The sequence below is a fragment of the Cavia porcellus genome, unplaced genomic scaffold (assembly GCF_034190915.1).
Source record: "Cavia porcellus strain 051 isolate PalLab524CR breed Dunkin Hartley unplaced genomic scaffold, mCavPor4.1 scaffold_25, whole genome shotgun sequence".
Lineage (NCBI taxonomy): Eukaryota > Metazoa > Chordata > Mammalia > Rodentia > Caviidae > Cavia > Cavia porcellus.
In genome coordinates this window covers 32,655,967-32,676,638 of record NW_026947508.1, presented here as the reverse complement: position 1 = coordinate 32,676,638, position 20,672 = coordinate 32,655,967, and the positions used below count along the sequence as shown (strand labels likewise).

Genomic DNA, 20,672 nt, shown 5'->3' with positions numbered 1-20,672 from the left:
CTCTGGTACAACTCTTTGTTCTTCAGGAAAAGAATGTAATTTGATTTTTTAAAATGATGTATCAAAGAGATGAGTTTAGTTCCCAGTGTGGCCATTTACCAGGTGTACATTCAGAGGCCCAGTCACATAATTTTTCTGAGAATGTTTCTTCATCTATATAGAACGTCCATTTTGTGGCCTTCTAATGAATATTTAAAATTATTAACGAAATATTCAAAATGGACTGGTGTGGTGATGCATGCCTACAATTTCAACTTCTCAGGAGGCTAAGGCAGGAGGATCAAAAGTTTGAGGCCAGCTTGGACAACTTACTGAGACTCTGTCTCCAAATAATATTTTCAAAAGGGTTAAGGACCCAGTACTCAGAAGCTGAGGCAGGACAACTGCTGCAAACTCAAGGCCAGCCTGGGCTACACAGTGAGTTCAGGGGTAGCCTGAACCATACAGCAAGACCATGTCTCAAAAAAAAAAAAAAAAAAAAAATGTTAAGGATATAGCTCAGCAAACACCTGGCACTGTTCCTTGTACACAGCAGCCATTATACAAATGGTGGCCCTTAAAGCCTCAATTTTTTTTTTACTGATAGTATCCTGACTGGAACTCAGGTTGAGGAGCTGACTTAAAAGTATAGATGTGACAACAGGACACATTTTTGATAGGCTACTCAAAGGGCTACCCTTTTGGGACAGGAGACAAAATGGCATGAATAGCCAACCAAAGGACCTATATAATCCCAGCACTTTGAGAGGCTGAGACAGGAGGATCATAAGTTTGAGCCCAGCCTAAGCAACTTAATAAGGGGAAGAAAGAAAGAAAGGACAATGGACAGTAATCTTAAATTGTGACAGAGATGACACAGTATGAAGAAAACCAAAGTCCAATTCCATGAAGGAAGCATAACTTGGTTCCATGATTAAATTATCACTCTTTCTGGAATGCTCTTTAATCCTGAGAAACCCTGAAGACTCACCTTTCTGGAACCTGACGAAGATGGAGATGGAACAGAGGTCAAAAGGTCTAAATCCTTCTCCAGGGTATTGCTGGTCTTACTATTTGTGATAGAGCAAGCCACTGGAGCATCTAGAAAGAGAGAGAAGTCAACATGTGGCACTGCTTATTAAGGCCGCATCTTCCTTCTATATATATAAAGAGAGGTCAGAGAAGGTCTAATGTCTTATATGAACATGAAAACAGAGTTCTCAGCAACTACTTAGCTGTGATAGAGCTGCTCCCAAGCGGCCTCACCCCACATTCCTGGTGGCGCTCCAGGGCGGCCTAGAGCCCAGCTAACAGACGCAGGGCAGCAGAAACCGAGGCCTGAAGGCTAAAGGGTTGGCCGGCTCCCTTCTGGCTTGTGAAAGGCAAAGTGTACAGAAAAGTACAGAAACTAGCTGTCTAGGCAGCCAGTAACCTAAATCAGCAGCAGTGGACTGAAACAAAGTATAACCGTTGGTGCAGTAAGAGGTAGGAAACAGGCTTTCTTTCTGAAAGGAGTAAAATCACTAGCTCAGCATTTCAAAGGGGAAACAGCCACAATGTAACAACGCCATCTCAAAAACTGGTTGCAGGGAGCTAGGCATGCTGGTGCATATCTAATCTCAGCATTCTGGGAGGCTAAGACAAGAGGGTTACAAGTTTCAGCCCAACCTGGTAATTTAGTAAGACCCTTTGTCAAAATGAAAATGAGAAAAAGAGCTGGAAATACAGCTCAGGGTGAAGGCCTTGGGTTCAAGCCCCACTACCACACGTTAAAAAAAAAATGGGGGCTGGGGATTTAGCTCAGCGGGGTAAGTGCCTGCCTAGGAAGCACAAGGTTGTGAGTTCAATCCCTGGTATCCTCCCCCCCAAAAAAAGGGTTGTACCTGAAAAATCAAGTGGTAAAAGTAAGAAGCAGAATTCAGGAAAGTGCAAAATGTTCCACAGAGCCCCTCAGGGGGGCTGCAAACATTTACTGAGTGCTGAGTATGTGCCAGGCACGGGGTCAAGCGCTTTGGGGGCGTCACTCCGCTTAATCCTAACATCTATGAAGTAGGGATTCTCATCATTGCCAGGAAAGTGATGCTCAGAGTAAGGAGTGCAGCTCAACGTGATACAGACAGTTAACGGGCACAGCTGGAGCTCTGGCTCCAATGCATGCTACACTGGTGCCCTGAAAAATGTCACAGTAAACACTTCCTTTGAGTAACTGCTCAGATGAAAACAACAGGAAGAACACGAGAGGATTATCTTAGTGAAAAAGACACAAAGAGTCCTCTTTCCACCAGTGTTCCCAGGGTCACTGAGAATTCATCAAAGTTTGTAAGGATTTGGGAGCTGAACAAACTAACTCTTACCAAGGCCCAACAAATCCATGACTGGCGCTGCGGATTTCGGGGAGCTTTTCCGAGGTAGCTGTGCATCTTCCTTTTTCTGTGGCTACAGAGAAAATAAAGAAATAGGCACGTGTTTCTGAATTATTTTCCTCCCCCCACTGTAAAAACCACAGGTTTTCTTCCTGCTTAGCTTTCTAGAGTGGCAGGGATTTCTGAAGCCAACAAGTGAGTAGGAGATTTGACAGAAAGTGCAGTTTTTTGGTCCCTCCCCTCAAAAATCAAGGATAAAGGTAGGTAGAACGGTCAGGAGCCAATAAATCTTCCAGTAGTTAGAAAACTTTTAACAATAAAAGGGCCGCTGGGAGTGGTGGTGCAAGTCTATATCCTAGCACCTTGGGAAGCTGTGGCAGCAGGACTGAAAGTTTAAGTTCCACTGGGGCAACTCAGTGATGTGGCAAAACCAATCTCAAAATAAAAAAGGGGCTGGGGCTGGGGCTGTAGCTCAGTGTGAAGGCCCTGGGATCAATCCCCAGAAGAGGACAGCAGGGAAGGGGGCAGGAGAGGAGAAGGGAAGGAAAAGATGAAAGAAGAAAAGAGAAAAAAGGAAAATACATTTAAAAATTACCTAATTCACCCTGCCCTATCACCTGTAACTGGCTGCACAGGCACCGCAATTCACAGACTCTTCCTTAAGCAATAGTAAAAAGTCCACTCCCCTAACAGTCCAAGCTTGTAGAGAACCCACCACTACCGCCACAGTGCATTCTATCGTAAAAGGAGTTACTGTGGCCTGACGTGGGCTCCTTTTAACTGGAAAAGGAACACAAGGTACAGGAGACCTAACAAGAGACAGCCTAATGTGGGGCAGCCTCTGCTCTGAAGGTGACATGCAGCCACTACATTCTGGTGCAGAAGGTGCCTCTTGCTTAGATGGGACAGATGCAGTTCCCAAGTTTCCAACTGGCCCCACAGGAAAGTTTTAGAGCACAGTAGGGATAACGGCAATGGTCTGATCTAAATGTGGAGCCCTGTGCAGCACGGTATCGAATCCCCCTATTGCATGCTCTCCTCTTCTCCCTTTCCATGCATGTGAACACACCCACCATCATCCACATGATGCAATTACTTTTCTACTTACCATTTTCACTTTCTCAAAAACAACAGGTTCCATTTTCTTCTCCGTAGCTGGCTCATTTCCTCTTTTCCATTTGTCATCTTTTTCTTTCTGAAATGATTTAATAAGACAATGAACATGGTGACTTAATAGTTCAGTAAATGATAATTCCAAATGTCCAAAAGGTACAAGAATTCCAAATGTTCCTAATGAGTCTGGCATAGGACTGTGACAACTGTGGGACTGTCTCTTGGGATGGGGATTTCTTCCACATGAACCTTACTAAGCAATACATATTCCAAACATGTTAGACACTCACCCTCTAGGTTTGTCTAACCCACTTATGACTCCTGAAATTTGCAGCATAAGTTACTTACAGAGGCCAAAAAGATCGTTCCTCATTTGTGTCCGGAATTTGTCTCCATCTCATCTTGATAATTTGGTTAGTAAATTCATGTTCATCTTACTCAATTTATGTCCTTGTGACTTTTAAAATTTAACCATAGATCCCTCTTACAATTCATCTCCTTTTTTTAAAAGTCAGAGAAAAAAATCCCTAGTTTCAAGACTTAACATGAGAAAAACCAAAATTAAGGAAATAATGTGAGAAAGAATTAGGGAATTCTAAACAGGAGTTATACTATGTTTTTAAAGATGTCCTGAATGAGTCACTGTATAAAACCAAAAAACATATCAAAAATAAAACATTGGGAAGTCTCTCTCAGTTCTTGTTATTTTCAGAGGCAATTTCATAATGCTTTCATAGATGATAAGACTATTGGTCACATGTTGACATCAAATAAACATCTACTAAATGGAAAATAGAACCAAAACGTAAACTTGAGGGCTGTGGATGTAGCTCAATAGTAGAGCACTTGCCTATCAAGAATGAGGTCCGGGGTCTGGGGAGTTAGCTCAGCGGCATAAGTGCCTGCTTGGCAAAGGTGAGGTCGTGAGTTCAATCCCTGGTACCAAAAAAAAAAATATAGACTCAGGAGGCTACGAGGTCACTATGATCACTATGAAAGCCAGCCTGGACTACACAGTGAGACCTCCATGTGGAAAACAAACAAAATCATCATCATCATCATAGAAGGCACACAGATGGCTCATGCCTATAATCTCAGTACATGAGAAGCTGAGGCAAGTTCAAGTCCAGCCTGAGAAACTCAGTGACTTAATGAGATCCTGTCTTAAAATAAAAATGAACTTTAAAGGAGGCCTGGGGATATAACTCAATGCAAAGGCCTAGGTTCAAATCCTAGCACGACAGAACGGAACGTAACCAAATCAAACAAAACAAAATGTGTAGCATGTGTATGAAAAAAATGCAGTCATGGTGACTGAAAATGCATTTTCAGTAGGAGAAAGATACTAACAGTAATGATACCTAATGTTAGTAGGGATGAAGTAAAGCTAGTATTCTTTTTTTTTTTTTTTTTTTTGTCTTTTTCCTTTTTATCGGTACTGGGGATCGAACTCACGACTGCCTGCTCGCAAGGCAGGCACTTATGCCACTGAGCTAAATCCCCAGCCCCAAAGCTAGTATTCTTATACAATGCTGAAAAGACTAAAATGGTACAATTTTTGGAAAGTAAATTGGAAAAGGTATGAAGACACAAATGTTAAAATCCTTTGATCTAAACAGCACTTTAATGAATTTTTAAAAAAATAATCTAAAATATGAAGAAAGTTATACACACCAAGACATTAATCTCAGAATTATTTATGGCTAAATAACAACCTTTATGGCACAGAAAGGGAACAGTAAACTATGATAATACCTACTGAAAGATGTATAACATCATAATGTGTGACGTGTTAAGTGGAATGGAAGCAAGAGACATCCTACACTAGATTTTCATTGTGTTTCTAGAAACTATATATGCAAAAGGGGATGTATCAAGATAATCATTATCAAAGACAAAGAATCTGCATAATTTTTAATTTTCTGTAAAAATGCATAGCACACACAGCTTTGTCTTTTTCATACAGAAGACTTTACATTGCAAATGAAAATCTTCTATTAAAAAAATACTTGCTTGGATTCATGCACCTCGGGAAAAAAAAATACTTGCAAGAAAAATAAAAAAGTTAACTTGGGCTGAGGCTTTAGTCTAGGGGTTGTGCCTAGGAAGCACAAGGCTATAGGTTTGATTCCCAGCACCACCACAAAATAAACAAACAAAAAAGGATATACTTTAAGAAAGCCAGTTTTTCTTTGAAATTTTCACTTGGCAAATATCAATTCTTCACATAAAAATCTTCATGCATATTAAAAAAATCTAAATACATCACATTAAAAGATGTTGATACAGCTTTCCAGCAAGCAGGAGGAATATACTTCCTTACCAAAAGAAAAGGTCTGTTTTTGTGGGGATGGTACCCTCGCCATGTACTTATGAACACCTTAGGGACTGTCTTCATGCAGCAACTATTTCCTGATCTCATCTGATTTTATATTTCAGGCACAATGAACACACATACCATAGTTTTCAACAAATAAAAGGAAATGTGTGTGCTCTAGTTCTAAACCCTTTATGATAACGCCATTTAAACCATAGCTGTATGCTGGGTTATTTCTTCCTAGGAACATTTATGATATAACTGACAAAGTCTTTTTCTGGACAACTGTGAGGGAATAGCCCCTCATATTTAGTTGGGCAGGAATTATTTTTCCCTAACTACATGTAATACCCGGTACTGACTTGCCTGTGTTGAAATTCACCTATCAGCTAATGCCTATTTCACACAGCTTCTGTCTTATGTTTCAGATCTTAACCATGCTTCAGATGGAACGTGTTCTTTGCAGTCAGTATCAGTTTCCCACCAAAACCCTTCTCAGCAGCAAGAATGAGTACCCTCGGCAATCAGTCCATTGACACTCTGGTCATCAGCAGGTAAAGACACAAGTACACACTGGTCAAACTGAAGGGCACTCTGCTGATTTAATTACACCTGTTTCTGCTTACATTATTTACAGAAAAAGAACATCTACATATATATCAGTGTATATGCACTATCGACATATATGTATACACATACATGTACACGCTTACCATTCTGTTTGGCCTATTATGCCCGTGTTCATTTTAAGAAAAAAACTGGAACTGGGAATCAATCACACCTACACACAGATTAAGGTGAAGAATCTACTGGTGGTTTTCCCTGCCTGTCCTCAAGGCAAGAGTCTGTTTAAGGATACTGCACGGTCTTTCCTCAATAACATTTTCTACTTTTGCATTATTTACACAAAAGTGACGATTTTAGAGTACTTTTGCACCAATTCTTCAAATTCCTCCCTGGCCTTATTAATAAGCAAATTACTTATTTTGATTAAAATCTGAAAGATTTACAACCAACCCTAAAGGCATTGATGTCCAGACTTCGGTCCATGTATTTCTTCTTCTCATATTTATCTCGAATAAATCCCTCAACCGCTCTGCAAAAAGCTCATTAAGGATTAATCAAGTCCTTCCCACAGTAAGAACATGAAAGGTCCGTTTGTACCACATGCAGTACTATTCTCTTCCTTCCCGCCTGCCTGGTTTCCCCACATGACTCATGTCTCTTCCTATGCAGTTTTCTTGCCCCAAATCTTAAAATGCTTCCTTCAAGATACTGCAGAGAAACTTTTATTTTGTATGATTTCCCTTTAGAGTGAGGACAGCAGCAAGTCAGGTCAACCTGCACATTGACATCAGATTCACAGCAGCTGATCCTTATTACAGGTAAAGCAGTCAGTTATCTATCTCAAGGCCCTTAGATCACAGGACTCAAACAAAGCCATCTAAATCCTCTTCAAAAACACAAACATTTGTACTTCACTGCCAGATTCTGATCAAGTGCGTCTTCTGATCAAGTGGGTCTTTGAAGTTAACAGGTTCAACTTCCATGTAACAAAAGGTAAGACAATTGTCTATAAACCACATTTTGAGAAGCCACATTTTTATAGGATTTGGTTTTCTGTCTAGGTATTAGGGAAAGGGTGTTAAATCTATGGCACACATGCCACAATAGTGGGCTGTTCGTATTACTGAAAACTAAAAGGTTCGCCTCATTGTGTTATGGGGTTCCCCTGTTGAGGGGATGGAGGAAGAACATTATTGATAAAACTGGTCTACAAGTTAATTCACAGTAAGATATAAAAAGGTTATAAAAACAAATGATAGTTTGCTGACTGCCAGAATTCAATACAGTACAATAAACTATTCTTTTTATCAAACAATTGTTTCAGAGTTATACAAACTAATGATGTCACTTTATAAAAAAATTCACAGTGAAATCATGCAGTTACAATTCCTGAGTTTTCTCTATGTGGTCCTACATGACAATCTTAACATCAGCAAGCATACGTATAGTTTTTCTGATGTCTTGGTTGCAGGAGAAAGGAAAACCCAGGCCTCTGACTAATCCATACAGAGATGGTCTAGTTAGATCATAAGGACTTCAGGCTTGTCTAATGCTCCCTGAACATCAAAATACCACTTAGCGTTCTAAGTTGCTCCACAAAAGATACGGGTCTATCTGAGGTCGCCGAAAGGTCTCAGGAAGATAGGCTTCATAAAGTCGGTTTGCTTTTCCATTTCCCATCTCTTGCATGCACTGTGATCAAAGAGAATATAGAAAAACATGGAATGTCAGATTAGGAAAGAAAACTGTCTCATCCAATTCTCCCACTGTACAATTAAAAAACCAATCTAGACAGAGCCAGAAATAATATTCAAATTTGTATATTCTGGTTTCCAATCCATGATTTTTACTGCCCTGCTAGGAATTTCCAATCACTTATCCCCACATCTGTCTTTCCTCACTCTATGAGTTCCTTTTGTAGAAAAATTTGCCTGCCAAGATACATTTAACTCAGTAATAATTCAAGATTTCACTTGAAAGTCCAAGATACATAGCTGCCAATAAAAAATGTCAAGTTGGCAGCCAATAATGGGTGTCATAATTCTAACTTTCTACTACTGTGCTAATTAGCCCCATTACTAGCAAATGTGTATTTCTCATTAGATTTTTGAAACAGATCCCTTAAAACTTGTGAAGGATAAGCCCCAAGAGCTAATAATCTTCAAACTCCTGAATATCTCCATGATTTGTAACTTCCTTCATAACATACAGTAAGTGAATCACAACTGCACAATGTAACTCACCATTTTAGACCTTTTAATACAGTCTGAACATTTCTAAGGACAGTTTCTGATTTGAATAACCTCATTTCTTTTCTTTTTTTTTTTTTTTTTTTAATCTTTTTGGTACCAGGGATCGAACTCTTGACCTTGCGTTTGCCAGGCAGGCATCTGTGCCACTGAACTAAATCCCCAGCCTTGAATAACTTCTTATTTTTATCATCAACTTTGGCAATTAGGTTTTTTTTTTTTAGACCCTACACTTTTACCACAGTCGCCCCATGAAGAGAAAAAAAACTGAAATTTTCAATGTAGGCAGGAATAAAGAACAACAAAATCAAGGTGTAGAGTAGGTCAGTTGGAATTAACTTAAGCCTCTCCTAGCTCACCAAGTTAACAGGGAGCAAGATATGTGCTTGAGTCCAGACTAGGTTAACCAGTGAGTTTAAGGCCAGCCCCAACTACATAGTGAGATCTTCCCTCAAAGAAAAAAACAAAATTACTATGTGTATTTTAGTAATAAAACAATACTGTAAGTCTCTTATTTGAGAGGTTGGTTGTTTGAGGGCTGGAGTTTGAACCTCAGACCTCATGCTCTCCTCATGCTCTACCAATGAGCTAAATTCACAGCTGGGAATTTTTTTTTTTTAAGTGAACACCTATATTTAAAACTATAAATGCAAGATCTGCAAATGCCAAAGGTCTTAGAAAATAATCCAAAGAATACTTCTTAATCCTTTCATGGATTCATGGGGTTCTAGAACATAGATTGTGAGGTTTTTGGTTTGTTTGATGTATTTGTTTTGTTTTGTTTTGCAGTACTGAGAAATTGAACCCAGGGCCTTCACACAGAGCTACAATTCCAGCTGTTTTTCACTTTACTTTGAAACAGAGTCCCACTAAAATGAGTTGTCCGGGATGGACTCCTGCCTTCAATAAGATTAAAAATTTCTCTACTAAGGTACAAGAATTTGGTTGGCTTTTTCTTTGTCTGTTTGTTCGAGACAGAGTCAGGATTCAGGCTGCCCTTGAACTCACTACTGAGCTCAGGCTGGCCTCAAACTCATAACGATCCTCCAGCCTCAGCCTCCCAAGTGCTAGGATTACAGGTGTGCACCACCACACTTGGCCAAGAGTTTGACATAGTGTTTAACAACTAAATTTTTCCTCATTATTACCTTTGTGCCCTTTTCACTAAAATTCATCTTAAACTAATTTTATGTACAGGATATATGGGAACAGCTGACACTCCCTTAGCTGTGTAAGTACCTGGATCTGTTCTTGAGTCCACTGATCGAGGTTAACTGATTTTACCCTGGATATGTGCACCCCCAGATTCCTGTGGATTCCAGCACATCGAATGCAGATAAACACACCAATGTTCCAGGAGGCCCATCGTGGCCCTGTGAGGGTCAGGAATAAGACAATCAAATATAAGTTACAAAACTCAATGCTCAAACCATATTATTTAGATTATCAAGCAACATTTTTTTTTTTGTAGTACCAGGAACTGAACTCAGTTCCCTGGCCCCTTCAAGCAACATTTCAGCTAGAACAAAAGTGGAAGTTTTTATCACAATGACCTCTTTATTAACTTTGTTCACTCCTCCACAGATCAACCTTTTTTTTTCTTAATTTAAATTAAGTATAGAGTACAGTAGTTTTTAGTATATTCAGATAGTTGTGCAAAGTCCACCACTATCTAATTCTGGAACACGTCCTCTCTCCTTCTTTCCCTCCCTAGATTGTTTTGTTTTTGTAGTACTAGAAATTGAACTCAAGACCTCATGTTGAGCTATATTTCCAGCCTTTTTATTTTTTGAGACAAGTTCTCCCTAAATTCCAGGCGGGGCTCAAACCTGAGATCTTTTTGCATCAGTCTCCCAAAGTGTTGGGATTACAAATAAGTGCCACCACCCCTAGCTTTTTTTTTTTTTTTTTTTTGAGGTGAAGTCTTGCTATGTTGCCTAGGTTGGTGTCAAACTCATGAGCTCATGAGTACAACGGATCTTGCTATGTTGGATTTCCATGCAGCTGGGACTATGGGCACATGCTATCATGTCTGACCTAATTCTAGAACATTAAATTGCATAAAAGAAAACCTAAACCCATGAGCAGGCACTCCATTTATTTCCAGTCTTTACCTGCTTACCCCTGGGAATCATGGATCTACATCCATCTCAATGGATTTGCCATAGAGACACTTAGCATAAAGAAAATTATGCAATATGCTGACATTTGCACAATGATGAGTGTTAAAAGCAGATATTGTAACACTCTGTTACATAGAGAAACAAAAAACCAGCAGGACAGTGCAAACTCAAGTCACATTCCAGCACCCTTATATCAACAGTCTCCCCCAAGAAATTCTCCAACCTAGCAGGTCTGGATCCTGTTTTCCAAATAGGAAAAAAGATACAGAGGCGGCTTGCTGGCCTAAAGCTCACCCTGAAACAGAAAACTGTGTCCTCTTCTTCCCTCCAGGCCTATAAAATATGCATCCATATTAACTTAACAGGATCCTTTCCCCTTGGGCTGATGTCCCTGCTTTACCCAACTGCAGAATTATCTAGATTCAAAATTGCCAAATAATGCAATTATTTCAGTGCTTATTGGAACAAAAGAGAAATCTCTCATACGAATTTTAATAAACTGTCACAGAATCTCCTACCCCCTGACAATTCTGTTCACTCTAATAATCACTCTGTAAAATTCTCAAAGTCCTCTGTACAAATTATATATGGAAAAAAGTGACTTACTTTTAATGACACCTGCCAGACTTACTAAAATAATCTGAAATAATTCCTTCTTCCTCATTCCACAGAAATTTACCACATAAAGTCTGCATCATATAAAATTAAGTGGTTGCAATAAAGAGAAGAAAAGACACAAATTGATGCTCTGCAGAGTTAAGCAGGGCCTGTGTCTGGAATAAGGAAGACTTGAATTCTGCAAACACAGACAATTATCTGGTTAGCTCACATGATTTGATGGTCATTATAATGAAGGAATATTAGATTGCTGTGGTAAAAATTATTCTTAAAAATTTGAGTCCACAATTATTATAAGAATGTAATTTTTTGATAAAGCTTTCATTTACTGAAGCACTACTACAAATTCAGAAGGCTTATTTCTCCTGATCACCACCAGGTGGGGATCTCTACCTGAAATTTTATCCCAATACCTTCCTTCAATTTTCTTGATAGGCTGATTTATCATCTAAGACAATCTTCAACCCCTTCAAAACCTTAAACGATTTTCAGCTCACCTTCCGTATGATAAACACACAAAGACTCACACACTTGTTTCAGGTGTTGGGGTATCATACAAATGCAAACTAAAAGTGAACAAATGTGGCTGAGACTTCTTAGGGCTCTCTATATCTAGTTTTACTAACAGTCTTCAGAATGCCAATAAAATCTGTTACGTAAGATTTAAAATGGAACCCCTTTATTCTATGGTCTTTCTGTTAGTGTTTATTCTAGTGTATTTATTTGCTAACAAAGTCAGAAGCCAAAAACACTGATTAAAAGTTAGCTGAGGATGTTAACATTGTCTGCTTCCTCATGAGAAGGCAATTCCCAGTGTAAGCCACCGTGACAACTGTGGAATTTCCCTAAATCCTTAGTTTTTTGCCCCTGAGGAATGTCAAGACTGAGAATCGATGCTCTGACAAGCCCGTAGAGCAAACGACAGCAACTATGTTCTCATGAAAAGCCAGAGGAGCGCCTCCTCAGCCCCTCTAACAGTGCCCCACCTGACATCTTCCTACCACCTCTTCCCAGTCCAATAGTGACTTCTAGCCTAGACACCTAGGCTTTTAGTTTAGAACCACTACACGTATTAGTCAGTAACTGCTTGATTCTGAAAGATTCTGAAGTTAGAGAAGAGAAAAATACAAGAGACCAAAGTTACAGCAGCTGGGTGTCGCGGTGTACACCTGTAAGCCCAGCACTTGGGAGGCTGAGGCAAAAGGACATCTGTGAGTGAGGCCAGCCTGAGCTTCAGAGCAAGTTCAAGGCTAGTTCAAACTATGTAGTGAGACCTGACTCAAAAACAAAACAGAACAGTTGAGCATTACTCATAGACTGAGGGGTTTTGGTCAGAGGCAGAGTGCTTGCCTATCTTACGTAAGGCCCTGGGATTGATCCCTAGCACTAGGGAAAAGGTTATTTATATATTGGGAAATACGGAGAATGGTGGAGTTATTAGAAGGACGAACTTTTCAGCCAGAAAACACGAGTATAAATGCAGCTCCCACCAATGGTTACCCAGGTGACTTTCAGTAAGATACTTAAACTTGCCAGACCATAGTTAATATAGTAACATTCTCTCAATAGCTCCTAGAACATAGAGAGCTAATAATGACAGCTAATGTGTGAGAATATGATATAGAATGAGGTTCCAAGAACCTATTTCCCATCCACCCTCACTGATAAAAGCCAGTTAATTCATTCATGCATTTGTACCATCACTCTATGTAATTTTTTTTTCGGTACCAGGGATCAAACTTACAACCTCATGCTTGCCAGGTAGGTGCTTATGCCACTGAGCTAAATCCCCAGCCCATCCAGCACTCTTATGTAACACGACAAAATGCTTGCTTTTGGATAGGAAAATGATCCTAAAATGTCAAAACTAAAAAACTGAATTATCAGAAAGGAATTTACCCTAGACACAATTGTTTCCTTATTTTAAAATAAATTTTATTGTGTATATTTAAAGTATACAACATGATGCTATAAGATGCATATATAGTAAAATAGTTACTGCTATAATGGAGTGAACCCAATTTCCTTTTTTCTTTTGTTTCTTCCTTTTTTTTTTAATCAGTACTGGGGATTGAACTCACGACCGCCTGCTTGCAAGGCAGGTGCTCATGCCACTGAGCTAAATATCCAGCCCCCTCTTTTTTTTTCTTTTGACACAAGGCCTTGCCCTGTAATTCAGGCTGCCCTTGAATTCACTATGTAGTCCAAACTGGCCTTGAACTTGTGGTGAGCCTCCTGCCTCAGCCTCCTGATTATGGATCAATTTATTTTCCTCAAAGTAGTCTCTGAAAACGCACTATCTAAAGCTCCCTCTGTTCCCCTCCTCTGCTCCATTCCCCACCCAGCCCTTGTGTCCACATGTGCCCCATAGCACACACAAAGGAAGAAGGGCTAGAGCTGTCTGCTTGAAGGTGGGGTTCTTAGATTCTGCAGCACTAGCATCACTGCCACAAGACCAGCCTAGTTACATCTGGAATACTTACAAAATAAACCAACTGCTCACACACACACTGATTATGGAAAACAAGGAGAAAAAAGATACCACTTGAAATTGTAAATGGAAAGAGATGCTGAGACGGTATTCTAAACAACGCTGTAAGCAAAAATGATAGAGAAATGAAATAAACTGGTAGTGATTTGCACAATATGAAACTAAGGTCACAGGCTGTGGATGTAGCTCAGTGGTAGAGCACTTGCCTGGCCTGTGTGAGGCATTACATTTGATCTCCAGCACTACTAAATAACATCAACTGTAGAAAATGCAATTCAATATGCAGAAACCTGAGCTCAGCCTGGTTGCATACATTTTGCTAAGACTTTCTAGGGCTTACAGTCTCCATTTGAAAAATGGGAAACATGTAAATAACATCTAAGTTAATATCAACTTCCAGACAGCATCACATATCAAGTTACTGCTGTTCTCCTGTAAATCTCCCTTGCTGCTAAACTTCCCTCACCACCAGAGCAGCCAGGATTAGAAGGGTTCCAGGCTTGCGAACTCAGAAGAGGAAGAACTAGATACAGACTATTGCTTCCAGCTACCATGATAATAATTACAGCCTGTTGATCTCTCACTTACAGAGTTCAGGTAAGTAAAATTTGGAAAAATGATAAATTTATGGCTATCTATATTTTGACTTGACATACTATGGTGTTATGAACAAGATGAAGGAAGAGAAAGAAAAATATTTTCCATCTTCCATCCAACCTCTGTTGAATGTACCTTGGAACCTTCTAGAATTTATCTGTTTCTTTCTAGACCTTTTCATCTCTTCCCCTATAAGCATTCATTCTATCAGCATTATTTATTGTATACCTGGTCCCAACTACTCTTCTTATGTGTATGGGGGATACAAAAGTAAAGAAATGAGATTTCTCCATTTGAAAAAAAGATTAAAAAGTAAGTAGGTACTAGACTCTTATAAGAATCTTTCTAAAGCCAGGCATAGTGGCACATGCTTGTAATCCCAGCATTTGGAAGGCTGAGGCAGGAAGACTGCTGCAAGTTTGAGGCCAGCCTGGGCTACAAAGTAAGTTCAGGGCCAGCCTGAGCTGCATAGTGAAACTGTCTCAAAAAGACCCAAAAAAAAAATCTTTCTAAAACAAATCTGTACAGACCAGACCTCTGAATATAAACCTTCCACGTGATCTCACACACAAAGGTAAAAAGTAAAGTGATGCCAGGCATGGTGGCACATGCTTATAATCTCAGCATTTAGGAGGCTGAGTCAAGAGGATTGCTGGGATTTCAAGGCCAGCCTGGGCTATAAAAAGAGTTCAAGGCCAACCTGACCTGCAAAGTGAGATTTTGTCTCAAAAAAAAAAAAAAAAAAAAAAAAAAAAATCAGGGCTGGGGATTTGGCTCAGTGGCAGAAGCACTTGCCTTGCTAGCAAACAGACGATGACACAGGATGAATGTCTGTTAAATGAACTCGTGAGCAACATAAATCCATTGTTATTTAAAAGAAACGAATACATGTATAAATTTGAACAGGAACCATGTCTAGAAACATAATATGCAAATACTAAAAGTTATTAACTCTGGGAAATGAGATAGTAAATTATCTATTTCCTTTCAATTCAGAAAGTATATGAAATGAACTTGTATTAATCATGTACTGAGAAACAAAAATATATGTTTGTTCATTTATTTTGTAGCACTGAGGATGGACTTAGGCGTCACATATACTACACTGTTATGGATTAAAAACTGGTGGTCAACCTAACACCAGCTAAATTAAATCAGCAAGGTGCTGAGCATAGATGGCCTACCTGAGGAAAGTTGCCAGCATAAATAGAGATGTGGAGAAGGAAAAGGGACATGTTGTGGGTTCTCCTACGTTTTGCTGTTTGAGCCACTGGTTCTCCTAGAGGAGCCTGTTGTTATGAATTAAGAACTGGTGGTCAACTTAATGCCAGCCGGATTACATCAGCAGGGCATTGAGCATAGATGTTCCACCTGAGGAAAGTTGCCAGCATAAATAGACATGAAGAAGGAGAAGCTGTTGCGTTGAGGCACTGTGGGTTCTCCTATGAGCTGCTGTTTGAGCTATTGGTTCTCCTGGAGAAGCTTTAGTCCTCACATCGAGCATTGCTTCCTGGCTCAGAAGGGGAAGAAGTGTGCCACTTGGTCTCCAGGATGAACTCATCACGCTGGCTTCCTGGCAGGTACTTGACTATGCTTGTCGGCGAGGAGCTCGGGGCCTCCGTGTCACTAAGGATGGCTGTGGTGCTTTTCAGGACTGGTCTTTGTTGTGAGTGTGACTTGTCAGATCCAGTGTTGAACCCACAACCCATCAGCACAGCTCCTTTACCCTGCTGGCATGGACTTTCTGGCTTCCACTGCTGACCTTTGGGCCTTCCCAGCTGTAAAAGAGCCTAGCATGAGTCCTTCTTGTGGGCTCTAGACCTCCAGTTGGAATTGTGGGAGGCACTGTCATGAGTTCTGGGTCTTCATCTGGACTTATGTAGGACATTGCTGTGGGATTCAGGCCCTTGGCTAAATATTCTATGTCGCTGATGTTGTGGATAGATTTTCTGCATTTTCTTGTGTTAACTCCAGGTGACCATCACAAAAATATTATAAACTCCATGTCCTGATTGTAATTGCTCTCTGTACAACCCCTGTCTACAACATCTGTCATGACTAGCTTCCCCAGGTTGAGTTCGACCATTGTCTTCGGAGGAGCCTGGAACCTTGTTGGTGAGAGTGGTTGTGGTTCACTTTGAGGAAGCTCTGGTCCTTACTTTGAGCATCACTTCCTGGCTCCTGAGGGGAAGATGTATACTGTCTAATCTCCAAGACAGACTTATCATGCTGGCTTCTGGCATGTACTTGACTGTGCTTATCATCAGAGGATCTTGGGACCTCTGTGTCGCTGAGGATGACTGTGGTGCTTTGCAAGACAACCCTGTCTTCTTGGCTCCAGCTGAGAACCTACTGGCACAGCTCCTTCACCCTGCTGGCATGGACCTTCTGGCTTCCACCACTGGCTTTGGGCCTTCCCAGCATGGATCCGTAAAACAGACTGGTGTGAGTCTTTCTTGTGGACTCTAGACCTCCAGTTGGACATTGCCATGGGTTCTAGATTTTCATCTAGATTTAAATAGGACATTGCTGTGGGATTTAAGCCCTTGGCTAAATATCCTATGTCTTTAGTGTTATGGATAAATTTCCTACACTTTCTTGTGTTAACTCTGGGTAACCATCATAAATAATATTATGAATAGATTCTGTGTCCTGATTGTAATTGTTCTCCCCACAACCCCTGATTACAACACTCCCACTGAGCCATACTTCCAGACTCAAAAGTACAGATATTTTAACCATGTGTGGTGGTACACGTCTGTAATCCCAGCATCGGTAAGCTGACAAAGGAGAATTGCTGCAAATTCGGAGCCAGCCTGGGCTACAGAGTGAGTCCAAGGCCACCTGAACTGAACTATATAGTGAGACCCTGTCTCAAAAGAAAAAAAAATACAGATATTTTAAAAACAACATTCTATAGCTCTGTATTGGCTTCAGGGTAATATCAAACTCCTGTACATGATATATAAAGCTGATTAAGGAAGCTAGGGATAGTGGCACACACCAGGAGAGGCTGAAGTGGGAGGATCACAAGTTCCAGTCCAGCAATTTAGCAAAACCATGTCTCAAAATAAAAAATAAAAAGGGCTGGAGGCGTAGCTCAGTGTAAAGGCTCTGGGGAATGGGGGTCTTGGGCCTATGCTTTCACATGCTAAGTATCATTCTGAAATACACTGCCTGTACCAATCTTTCCACCAGGAAAGGCTTTGTCCTCTACTTCTTGCTTGACAGATTTCAAAATACAGTACAATGTCACTCTCTGAGGCTCTCCTATGAAATAAATCTTGACCTTCTGTATGGCTACCACTGAGCTGCACCCTTGTTCTTCTGACACTTAACAGCTTATAAAAGTTAGCTACCTACAGGTTTCTCTTGCACTAAATACACTGCAACTACAGAAGGCAAGAACCATATCCCTCCATTATTTTATCCCACACATTTAGCCCAATGCTAGCAAACAGACGATGACACAGGATAAATGCCTGTTAAATGAACTCATGAGCAACATAAAAGTATGTAATTGTTTTTTTGAAAAATGAAGGAAGATGTAGTTTTCAAACACCCTAGAGGCTGAGCAATCACACAAAAAAGGGCTGAACTTACTCTAGTGAGATTTCTAAGGCAGAACTAGCTCACTGAATGCAAGTTGATTTTACCATACTCTGGGGAAGAATTTTCTAACAATTAAGGTTGTGTGAAAACAAATGTAGCATATCCAGAAACAGTAAAACCCAAGCAGGGGAAGAGGCTGGGTAATCTACTCTCAGGGCATGGCAGAAAAAACAACACTCACAGAGTAAACTGGGTGAACAGTGAGCCTGAGGGTCCTTTGTACTATGACAGTTTTAGCTGGTGATTTATAGGTAATTTTTACTCCATTTTCTGATTAACAGTCAACAACTCTGAAGATGCAACATGGGGAAATCAATTTACAAAAATGTTAGTGTTGATGCACCTAAAACACTGAATCAGATTCAGTTCAATTTGCCTCAGACTGGCATTGAAAACTGGCTTCAATGTAATACCTACAAGAGGAAGATCCCAAACCAAAAAACTCCGATAATAAAACTTGTCATTAATTTGACACAAAATTTGGAAGACAAAGTAAAAAAGGAGTATTTAAGAAGAAATTTAATGCCAGTTACCTTAGCTCACCCTTTATCTGCCTCCATTCTCTAGATTCTACACAGAATGCTCAGAAACACAATTATCTTTATGAAACTAGGTAGGATGACTGAGAGGTATATTTATCAGCCTATTTTCATCTATATGAAAGCAAATTCATCCAATTCCCTATTTCAAATAACAATAAATGTCACTTTTACATTTAAAAAAAAAAAAAAAAAAAACTAACTTGAACTTCCGTAAGCATTTTAAGGAACCATGAGACCAAAATAAAGAGTTGCCCAATCAACCTCTGTTCTTAGTGTGCTCTGCAAGAGAAGTCCCTTTTCATCTAGGCCACCTTGCATGAATGCTGTTTCCATAGTCAAACACAGATACTGTCCATGTTCAGAAATTAAACACGGAAATTAAAAGTTTCCAAATGTTTGAGACAAAGCAAACTGCAACATTTCTAAGACTGATTAAGGAATAAGGGTAAATACAACACTAAAAAATTTAAAATTATGAAATCAGAAGTGGAAAGAGCCTCTCCCACTGAACGCAGGAAACGTTTCTATGATGACCACCCAGCCCATGAAATGCCCAATTAGGAAGCATTTCACCAGTCAGTCAGATTAGATGGCATAGACTACAAGAAGTCTTCCTTTGTCTCCTATTTCCTGGTGCTGTTTTTTTATTCCTTCCATATTTATATAAAACTATCAAATGAGACAAGATGAAGGCGAAGGTTGGGAAATTCTAGCAGAAGAGCACAGCTATTCATATACTCAACCAAAATACAAGTCAGCAGAGCCAACATAACCCAAGTGACCACCGGAAGAACAGATATAGTAAACAGACTATGACATTGGTGAAGAAGAAACAAAGCAACCCTACCCTCCTACCAGATAACCAGAAAAAGCAGCTGTAAAGTATGGAACACTGCAAAGTAGTCATTGACAAAATGACTACAGATGTAGTCCTTCTACATCTGTACCTATTTCAGCATTTACCTTAAGGTGGTTTTTCTCAAAACACATTAAGGGCTACAACACTCGTATATCAGCAGGGAGGCAGATGGAATGTGGTGGAAAAAAGGAAGGACAGCGACATTCTGTCTTTTTTTAGATTGTTAGCAGTGCTCACAGATAGTGGGGCAGCCTTGACTTTGCTCAGTTCTGGGCAAGGGAAATCCCAAAATGAAAAAGAGAGATGAAAGGAACACAGAAAGTAATACAGCTCCAAAGCAATAAAATAGCCGAATGGCTAGAGTGGAAAAGAGCTCGTGTCCAGCTCTGGGTGCAGCGGTTTATATCCCCTATTAATCTCCTTCAAATCCTAGGAAACCAGTACTTCCTCTGAGCTTGTCTAGTTTGTACATATCTTAGGTTATTTACCCAGCCCCTTCTACTCAAGGAACTAAAGATAGGGGTTATCTAAACTGTACTACTAATTTACTGTGTGATTTCAGACAAGTCAGTTTACTTCTCTGAAAGTCAATTTTCTTTTTTTCTCTCTCTCTTTCTTTCTTTCTTTCTTTCTTTCATTTTGTTTTTCTGAGACGGGGTCTTGCTATGTAGTGGACTGGCCTTGAACTCACTTATGCACTCCATACTGTCCTCAAACTCATATCAGTCCTCCTGTCTCAGCCTCCCAAGTTCTGGGATAACAGGCATGAGTCACCACACCCAGCTGAGAGCCAGTTTTCTTAGATAATCTCTAAAATCTACCTCTTCTAAAAGATAGTAACTGTATCTCTAACTTCACTAAACTGGGCCTGGGAGGTAGCTCAGTGGCGTAACGCCTGCTTGCCAAGCACAAAGTCCTGAGTTCAATTTCCGGTACTGACACAAAACAAAGCAAAAAAACAAATAAGTAAATAAAATAAAATTCACTAAACTGCTGAGCATGGCAGCACACGCCTGTAAGTCTAGCACTTAGGAGGCTGAGGCAGGACTGCCATGAGTTCAAGCCCGTCTGGAAGCTACAGCAAAAACCTTTGTCAACAACAAATCATATATATGATATATTACATGTCATATATCATATATTATATATGATAGATAACTATAGTATTAATCTCCATTAGTTTATCAAAAAGAACAGTTTATGCTTCGTTTGATCATTTTTTCATGCATAAATTTTGAATCT

At 39.9% G+C, this 20,672-nt stretch overlaps 1 protein-coding gene across 3 annotated transcripts in view; it reads right to left on the bottom strand.

The window, feature by feature from the left end:
• Window positions 1–20,672, bottom strand: part of Smap2 (small ArfGAP2) — a 45,963-nt gene that overhangs the window by 8,307 nt on the left and 16,984 nt on the right. For all 3 annotated transcript variants that reach the window (XM_003462279.5, XM_005000117.3, XM_005000118.3), the window contains 6 exons: window positions 9,828–9,961; window positions 7,946–8,031; window positions 6,790–6,868; window positions 3,451–3,537; window positions 2,334–2,415; window positions 971–1,080 (listed from right to left, as the gene is read on the bottom strand). In XM_003462279.5, coding sequence (XP_003462327.1) covers window positions 971–1,080; window positions 2,334–2,415; window positions 3,451–3,537; window positions 6,790–6,868; window positions 7,946–8,031; window positions 9,828–9,961 — 578 coding nt within the window. The remainder of the gene's footprint in view (window positions 1–970; window positions 1,081–2,333; window positions 2,416–3,450; window positions 3,538–6,789; window positions 6,869–7,945; window positions 8,032–9,827; window positions 9,962–20,672) is intronic.